Genomic DNA, 9,983 nt, shown 5'->3' with positions numbered 1-9,983 from the left:
TCGGTTACGGTTATTTTCGACGAAAAATTATAAATTTACAATGAAGTAATTAAAAAAAATACAAAAATCTTTGTTTTAGTACCTACAGTATTAGGGAATGTGAGTAAAAGTCTTCGTTTTTTAGTAAAACACACCAAATACAGTAAAAGTAAAATATGACCTTGGACGTAATACAATAAACATATTTCATAAATAAGGGAAGTAAATTTGGTATATTTTTGTTTTTAAAGTCCACGAATTACAAAAATCATAGTCACAGGCGTCCCAGCCAAAAATGGCAAGATTTTGTAGTCATTAGATGATAAAAACATACAATTTAAGTCATAAATAAATAACCGAAAATAACCGTAACCGGTTATTCGATTTCCAATATTCGGTTACTTATGAAATTTTGTCAAAATATTCGGTTATAACCGAAAATTTCGGTTACGGTTATAACCGATTTGCATTCCCTAGTTGCAAGTGTTACAACGCATCAACTTTGATAAAACCGCACACACCTTCACACGCAAATTGCACCTGTAGTTCACTATGTTCGACAGTTCCTGCAGGTACATACATTGTATATAAGCCCGGCAGTATTGATTTTTACAATTTATGTACTCAGTTTACCTACTTGTATATAGCGGACTGAAATGTCCGTGAAACGATGAGCTCGGATGCGAATTTATTTTTAACTTCGTTTTTTCATCGGCCGCAATGCGAAATTTAAACTTTTTGTTACGTGAGGTTAAATAAATTCAATAAACATAATAATATAGTTATTAATTTCTTTTAGTAGTACCACTGTATATATATTGTATGTAAATAAATAATATGTGTTAGTAACCTATGTGTTAGAGAGTTGGTGTTATCTTAATCCTTATGTAGTTTGAAACAGATATGCAACACGATTTAACAAGCGTTCATATACGTTGCTTTGTTCGACGAAGATTGTGTTCGGCGTTAGCTAGCCTCCGGGCGCTCCCTGTTCCATCAATTTACAGGGTTTAGTTAGGTACATAGATTAGGAAGGCAGGCTTTGTTTACACCGAGCTAAGTCGATACAAGCCGCCTTGAGACGAAGCACGGGGAATCCACCTGAAGTCGGGCAGATGCGAGGCAGCTGCCGGCCCGGCCGGTCCTGTCCCCCCCGCGCGCACCCGCGCCCCGCCGGCCCGCGCAATCGCGGCTAACAGTTTTATTTCACCGAATAAACTTTATCAAACAAAGCGTGCGTGCCCCGCGCCCTGCAACTGGTCGCCCAGCTGTTCCGGTGCAGCTGCCGTCGGCGTCCCGCTCGCGCGCGCCCGCCGCCGCGCCGCCGGAGAGGGACGGACGGCGCCCGTGTAATTGCGTCGAGGCCCTTCAATTCCCTGTGCACGGCCCATTCGCAGTCTGCATCCTGACGCCGGCCGGCACGCGATGACTAGCAAGCGCAAACGCGATTGTGACGAAACTGACGAGATGCGGGCGAAGCGGCAGCGGCGGCGTAAGCGGTCGCGCAGCGAGCCGCTGCTTCATGACTCTGAGAGTACGGAGAAGAGACAGGCGCTGAAACGGCTTTTTGGGCGGATTTGTTCGGTGGAGCTGGATGATACACAACGCGAGGAGGAGGCGCGCGGTGACTTTAACGACGAAAACGAGGACCCGCTGCTGGACTCTGTGCCGGTGGACATGGATCCCGAGCAGCTAGGGTTCCTGGTGTGCGCGCAGGAGACGCTACGGTTCCTGCACCGGCGCGGCATCCCCATCGAGCACCCCGTGTTCGCGCGGCTGCGCTCGCGGCTGCTCCGCGGGATCGACGAGATGGCGGTGGCCTGAGTGTTGCTGGGCCCGGAGCCCTCCAAAACCTAATTCTTCACGCACGGACTCTTCAGTGTTTATTTAATGAGTGTACGTCAGTGTTACCTACAAAACATTCCTATGCCGGGCTCCGGTTAGTGCTTAAGGAAAAGGCCGTAAGGCTGAAAATTGCTAATCGAAGCAACAGGTGGCCCAATGGGCTAATCTAGTCACTAACTAGTCAAAGTTTACGAATTATAATTGTTAAGCAAATCTCTATTGTGTATCGAATAAAGCGACCCATTAAATGTATTCAGTTATTTATCATTTCTCGATCCTTTTTCAATAATCAATATTTAAATTCGTTAAATTGAGCTATATAGTGATATGCATAATTATATCCTAACATAAATGTATTAACATTTAATTTAGCTTTGCGAATTTTAGTGCGTTAATTAAAAGAATCCGTATACCTACCAAATTTCAGGCGAAATTATTAATTTAACAACGTTTATAAATAAATATAAATAAATATTATAGGACATTTTTTTTTTTTACACAAATTGACTAAGCCCCACGGTAAGCTCAAGAAGGCTTGTGTTGTGGGTACTCAGACAATGATATATGTAATAGGTACTTAAATACATAGAAAACAACCATGACTCAGGAACAAATATCTGTATCATCATACAAATAAATGCCCTTACCAGGATTCGAACCCGGGACCATCGCCTTCATAGGCAGGGTCACTACCCACTAGGCCAAACCGGTCGTCGACGTTTATAAACAACTAAATTGACCGTCTCCCTCTTGAACTAAACTATTTGAATGTACTGATTATTTTAACAAAGCCTTCTGAGACCCGCGTACAATTTTTTATAGGTAAGGCAATTTGGCTAATTTCGTCATTCCGTTTTTCTCGAACAACGAACAACATTGATAATTTCGTCGACAAAGCAACGATTGCTTTTAGTTTCAGCAAAAAAGCAAATGTGTTTTTTTTTTCCTACGATTGAAAATACGCTCTTGGACGGAATAGACCCTAATATGACGGAATTAGCCACATTGACCTTTGATATTCCCCAATGTATTCCGAACTTTGATTGAGTAGGTACCTAAGGATTCTAAATTTTAAAACAAAATAACTGCTACTACGTCTCATGGGGTTAATTAATTACGCTCCCGCTAAAATGCTACGAGATTACCGATATAGGTAAAGTTGGCAAAAGAAAATATAGATATCTTTATTAATGTCATATTTACTTTTACATAAGCACCTAACCCATTTTTGAGATGGAATGTTATGCAATAAATCATCAATATCATCATATGTGGGCTTATCCATTATTTTATATATATTAGATATCTTATTTTGAATCTCATTTGGAATATTAGATCATTTACCTGGGATGTCGTTTAGGGTGTTACCTATTGGCAAAGACATATGTAACTCCGTATAAGATGAATAAAGTCTAAGAAAAAAACGTGCCTCGGAAATAAAGATAAAGTCATTCTCGGATAGATGGCGCACACACCTTTGGCCTATAGTCGGCTAGATGGCGTTGACGACACCGTTTCATATTTAACAATTTTAACACATAGGTATCAGTGAATGAACATGGGTCAATATGATATAAAAATAATAAAATCATTTATCCATATATTATACATTTTTTCGATAGTTTTATACGTTTTCATTTTGAGTTTTAATCGTGTGTCGATAGATGGCAGTAAATTTATTGTGACTACAAAATTTACTATGACAGGACCCCTCTATACTATCTATTCTCTTTGCTATTGGTAAAATGATGCGAAAATAGTTATTGGTTAATAATGAAAGATTTTTTACAATAATTCATTTAATTCAGAGCATTTATTAATATTCTATTTTTAGCAATATAGATGTTCACATTTTATTCATAAAATATTTTCTATAATGTGACATTATAGTTTTATTTACTTAACATTAAGCGAATACTCGAAAAGTCCAAGAGAAAAACAATTGCAGTCCATTTTGCGATTTTTTGAAACACCATAATACTATTTACTGTACCATACCTTATATTTAAGAACCAGTTAAGGTCAGCCTATTTACATAATGGATTTTTATGATTTTTCCCGTGGACTATAATAATATGACAATTTCACTACCTATAACATAATATTTGAGTAAATAATATACTTAACTAGACTAGATATACTTTGGTTACGTATAAATAAGAGTATTATATTTAAAGAGGAAGATCAGACACTTTGGCATAACGCTATTCCAGAATTTTCACATAAATAGCAGTAGGCTAAAATGGACCATAAAATTGTAATACATGATAATAATACAAAATTAATAACTAAGACGTAAACTACATAAGATATAAAAGATTTACTGAACAAGATTCGACTTAAGACGATGACAGTGACAGCACGTGACATGAAAAACATACAAAACTAAACCGATTAATTTTTAAACTAACAGACGGCCCGATTATTATTTTTAATTTTAATTATAATTTATATTCATATACAATGTAAATTGTGACTGAATAAATGAAATGAAATGATTCAAACTTTAACATACTTATGTCAAATATTACGTCTAGGTACGATATATGGATTAGAATTGTCAGTGTCAAAAGTGACATCTAGTCCATATCGTATCTAGACGTAATATTTGACGTATCTTAAAGTTGGAATCGGGCCGAGATGCATGTTAACTTTTGTGATAAAAAACGTTCTTTGCAGCATGCTTAACAGCCTACTCCATTCTTAATTTCTAAAACTGCCATGGACAGTTTTTTAGTCGATGAAATAAAACAATTATTCCAAAAATATTGATACTAAAAGGCATTTCGTGTTCAGCTCACTTTTAAAATAGCTCACAAAAATATGAATTTTGATCATGCAACAAAACGAGTGAAGCCGACTGTTATTAAATATAGAAATAGAATAAATTTTCTGGATATAAACGCAAATAGTCTATTAAAATTATGATTACTGAGGGCTTGAATTATTGATTGAAAATCTATTTCTTACGTCAGACTTGGTCAGACCTTTTTTTGGGTTTACTTACTTTTGAATAAATGACCAAAATTTTCAGTTCCATTACATCACTTTTAGAGTGAACTTATTACGTGATAGAAACTAATATTTCCATACAACATTTTTTTTATCTGGATCGAAATGGCTAGTGATGATGAGTTAACGGGAAGAAACGAAGTTTGTTTTTCTTATCCGGGAGGAATGTCTTACAGATATATTGAAGCTCTTATGGCTCTACAAATAAGAACGTGTCAGATATTTTTGCACGCTATGTAGTGCATGATACGAGTATTATTGCAGGTGACCATCTATTTGGAAAAAATATAAAACATTTGACTACTACTATACCGATACCTTCTCTAATTTTATTAGGTATACATTTTCGTAAAGAGTTGACTTATTTTATTACTAACATTAGAGCTACGCTTTGACAACTTTTAATAGAAAGTATAATCCCTTTGTGCACAACATAGAGCTACTTACATATAATAAACGAAAAATAAAACAGGCAGAACACTGCTAATGATAACGAAAACTCTAATTAGATGGAGTTAGAGTCTAATTTGTAACAAAAGAACGTCAAGAATTTCTTCTTCCTATTTCAAATCTTCATAAAAGGTAACTTTTATCCCTGGACGTGTATTACTCTTTGGTCTAAGATCCGTTATAAGGAATTTTTACCATCGCATCTGTTATTTGATTCAGACCAAGATATTATGGTAGGTAATGTAGCGTTAAATAATGTTGTTTGATTTTTTTAAGATGCCGCATTTGTAAAACGAGTTGATAAATTTCGTACACTTTAAAAAATTCAAAGAACACACACATTGAAATATTGGACACATGTTAACTAGTAGCGAAATCTCATTCAAAGTATAGACACAATCATAGAGTTATATATTTGACAGAGGGAATGTCACTTAAGACAAACTGTGACACTGCAATGGCGGACGGTTTGAAAGTGTGCGTGTAGACGAGTGATACCATGTAACACAAATTCTCCCCTAATGGTGAAACAATTATTTTCAATATCGTCCTTGTTTTCAAATATTAAAATAGGACAGTTTTACGTTAGACAATAAAAAAGTGTGTATCTAACTGATTTAATAGGTCTTGAAAATGCGCATTGTTGCACAATTACTTTGTGCAAATATTATTTTCAATACCTAATGATATTTAACTTGTAAGTTGTAACATATCTGGTTTTAAACAAAAAATAGTGCTCGACATGTTAATGCCCAGTAGATGACACCTTGCTGTCACCTCTATTGACAATGACTTAAGTTTCAAGATGACATGTACTGGACTGGGACCGCGACGAGCACCATGTGTATGTTTACCTTACATAACAAATAAACGTTAACTATCAAACATTATTCATGTAAACGTCTTTAATCTCCTTATTATCGGGAAATTACCATGCCGACCTAGTTTGAAATGCAAAATTAATAATTTAGCTATTTACCTAAATATCCTAAATGATCTCTTATATACATAATGATTTAATAAGAACGGCATCAATTACCCTACTTTCGGGAAATTACCCTATTCAACTTACTGGTCACACTCTTGTTTCGCATTTATAAACAATGAAATATGGAGATTTTATGTACTATACCCTGATAATTGATAAAATTAGCTATGAAAAGTTATTCCGTCACTTTTTTCTTTCGATCGGTACAATTCTTGCAGGATTTAACTACGCATGCCGGCATATTTTACATTTTTCTTGGACAAATTTACTTCACTGACGTTTCGATCCGTCTGACGGCAAATTGGTGGATGAGGGCATTGAGATAACTGTCAATGTGTGTGTGTCACGCGTAAATACTAGGAAATTGGTGGATGATGGAATCACAGTTTTTGTCTTAGCAAAATTACGTCCGTAGTATTCTAGGTCCATGGACACAATCATCATCTTTAGAAAACAAAGCTATGCCACTTGACGCACTTTTTTTTTACAAACTGGCTTTTCTCTACAGTTAATCATTGCTGAAATGTTTTAAAATATTGTCCGTCTGCCTCCCCAACGGAAAACCGGAAAACGGGCGTCTTTCCTGTAGACATTATAAAGGTACATTTTACTTCAGCTTTAATATAAGTGCCTATAGTGTATTCGGGTAATTTCGGAAATTGGATAATACATCATTTGAAAATCATTTATATTCCTCTGTAATAAGAGTTCTCTTTCGGAACTAACCGCTACTTTATTAGTGTTTTTGTTTTCCTTTCGGGATTACCCGATTACACTTTAAAAAGTTTGAATACCTATGCAAGAAAATTCGAATTTAAAATATTTTCATTACTTTATGAAGTCCACAGGAAAGATAGAAAACCTTAATCATAATCTAAAGTTTTCGACCCTAATAATTCGCCCGCTCCCAACTCGCGTTTGGCTCGTCTGTGTCTCGAATCTCGACTCGAGACTCGTATCTTACGTTTTAGCTGAATTTTGAGTGCTATAGCTAACATTGCAGCCTTTATACACGTACTCAATGAGCATTCTGTTGACTTCCCCGTCGACCTCCCCTTTGTCTTGTAGTATCTTGAGCAGAGCTTTGTGCAGTTCGTGCGCGGGCAATTTGGGATTCGGCACATGGGGTGAAGGTGGCGGGGTCAGGTCCGGTATCATTCTGTGAAATGTATGGTTAAGAGTGTAAGTAGCGTAGGTACTTATGTTTATAAAAGCATAGTATAACTATATCGGACAATATCTGTTATGGATGCTGTTTTATGCACTTTGGACGTAAATTAAAGTAATAGATAATTATTTTTTTTTAGTTTCTATACATTTCTGCAAAGATACGCCTGATTCAATAAATTACTTACATTAGACAAAATCAACGATGTGGATTGTTATACATTAGTTTTTATTAGGTAGGTACCTACACATAATATTTTTAGTACCTATTGATTTCTACTTATTTAAAAAACTCACATGTTTAAAGCATGAAAATATAAAGTACCTACAGCGTCATTAGCGTATCGAAAGTAAATAACGCTGTATTTTAATATCCATTCAAAAGTTTGCATAATAAGTTATAAACTTTTGAATAGCAGCAAGATGACGGTTAATCATTACGTACGAACAAAACTAAAATTCGTACAGAATAAATACATATCTTCATCTACAAGAATGTCATTGTCATAGTGACATTAAGTCGAATTTCAACTATCTTGAAAATGTAACATAGAACTTGGTTAATATTGAGCCAGCGAAGTGGCAAAATCAAAATAATATTTTTATCAATTATCATCAATTGTGTTAACTCCGAATAGGTGTCGTAACTTGATATTGTAAATAATAATTAATAAATTAAATATTATGATTTTAGGCACTTTTTAATTAAACTTTTTAAGCTGGATTTAAGGGTACCTAAGTTATCTGGACTTCCCATCGAGAGATTTAGCGATATTTCCTTTTCCCTGACAGAAGCAAGAGAATTATGGAAAATGATTATAGGAAGCACTTGTAATGATATATCTCATTGTGCGGACAGTGTTAAGCTAAATTAGACGGGATTGTGTCTGATCAGGCTGTCTTGCGGGATCAACTGGCATTATGCTCTAATCTGCATCTGTAATCACCACCTTTATGTATCTATATGACCCTATCGCAATACGGTTATATAATAGCAATACGTTGATAATGTAAGTTTATTGGTTTGCCAATAGCACACTGGAAGAGATCCCTCTTAGCGATAAGTTCGCCTTTGTACTACACATTTATGTTTCATCTGATGTAACCAATATTCCTTTCTTTTCGTACAATAAAGTGTTTACTTAGTTACTTACTTACTAATTTAAGACCGTACTGAGCAGCTTAATATACCTTCTAGATCTAGGGTTGTGAAATAATTGGCGATAATGTTTAACTTGATTATGGACGTGTCCCTCAGGAGTGGTGGATACATTTAGCATCTTCAGCATATAAGCCGAAATACTAGTACTTACCTACATAAGTCCACTACTCGCAACGGCTATCGGTATCTACATAATCTGGTCGTGTGCTGCCCTTATTTTCCAGGCATTATACACATACATACATACATATAATCACGCCTATTTCCCGGAGGGGTAGGCAGAGACCACGGATTTCCACTTGCTACGATCCTGACATACCTCTTTCGATTCCTTCACTTTCATAACATTTCTCATACACGCTCGCCGGTTTAGGGTGCTCTTGACCTGGCCTTTCTTCAGGATTTCCCCGATCTGATCAGATAAAGTCCGCCGAGGTCTACCCCTTCCAACTCCCACTTCCACTTCTCCCTTATACAATCTCTTTGTTAGCCTTCTTTCACTCATTCTTTCCTAGTGATCCAAAAGACTCGAGCCCTGTTAGCTAGCTAAAAGCCTGTTTTACTAATGAAATAAAAAAGGCTTTTAGCCTTTTAGGCGTCAAGAGATGAGGCGAGCCCTAAAAAAGAGCTAACAGGGCTCGAGTCTTTTGGATCTCTATTCTTTCCACATGTCCAAACCATCTCAACATACCTTTCTCAATTTTTGTCACTACATCTACATTCAGTCCACACTTTTCCCTTATCACACTGTTCCTAATTCTATCTTGCAATCTCACACCACATACACTTCTCAACGCTTTCATTTCCACTGCATTCACTTGGCTCTGATGCCTCTTCTGCCATACCCAACTTTCGCTACCATACATAAGTGTAGGCACCTCAAGACCCCTCTATGAACAGCCAACCGTGCTTTTTGCGACACCTTCTGGCTGCTCATAAAAGCGTTAAGTGCCCCATTCACACGATTTCCAGCATTCACTCTCCTTTCAATGTCTTTATAAATCATGCTTACCGTCCCTAGCATTATGGTATATTTAAATAACTTAATAATTGGTTTAAACTAAATGAGAAATTCAAAATGCCACGAAGAAAGTACCTACGAGAGCCGAAAATTGAGGACACTGTTTACCGAGCCTAATATTATAAAAGAGACGGAAACTAAAAACTTTTTTATGCTGTGTTGTGTCATCAGATCATCACAAATGTATAACATTGCACTGAATAAACATGAAGGCGCCTATAAAAATATCTGACCACCACTAGCTCACGCATAATAAGTTTAGTCTCATAATTTATTACTTTACTTCTTCTTTTCTGTAAATTGACAAATTCCCAGTCGGGAAGAGATGAAATTTCACCATTCACACAGCTCACATTCGC

At 36.3% G+C, this 9,983-nt stretch overlaps 1 protein-coding gene across 1 annotated transcript; it reads left to right on the top strand.

Annotated features, from left to right (window-relative positions):
• The first annotated feature begins 804 nt into the window (after positions 1-804).
• LOC134797246 (uncharacterized) lies at positions 805-2,090 on the top strand. Its single transcript, XM_063769469.1, has one exon. The coding sequence runs from the start codon at positions 1,405-1,407 to the stop codon at positions 1,801-1,803; it is 399 nt and encodes a 132-aa protein (XP_063625539.1). The 5' UTR covers positions 805-1,404; the 3' UTR covers positions 1,804-2,090.
• The last annotated feature ends 7,893 nt before the right edge of the window (positions 2,091-9,983 follow it).

Source organism: Cydia splendana, chromosome 15, assembly GCF_910591565.1.
Source record: "Cydia splendana chromosome 15, ilCydSple1.2, whole genome shotgun sequence".
NCBI classification, from domain to species: domain Eukaryota; kingdom Metazoa; phylum Arthropoda; class Insecta; order Lepidoptera; family Tortricidae; genus Cydia; species Cydia splendana.
This window is presented reverse-complemented; position numbering and strand designations above follow the sequence as displayed.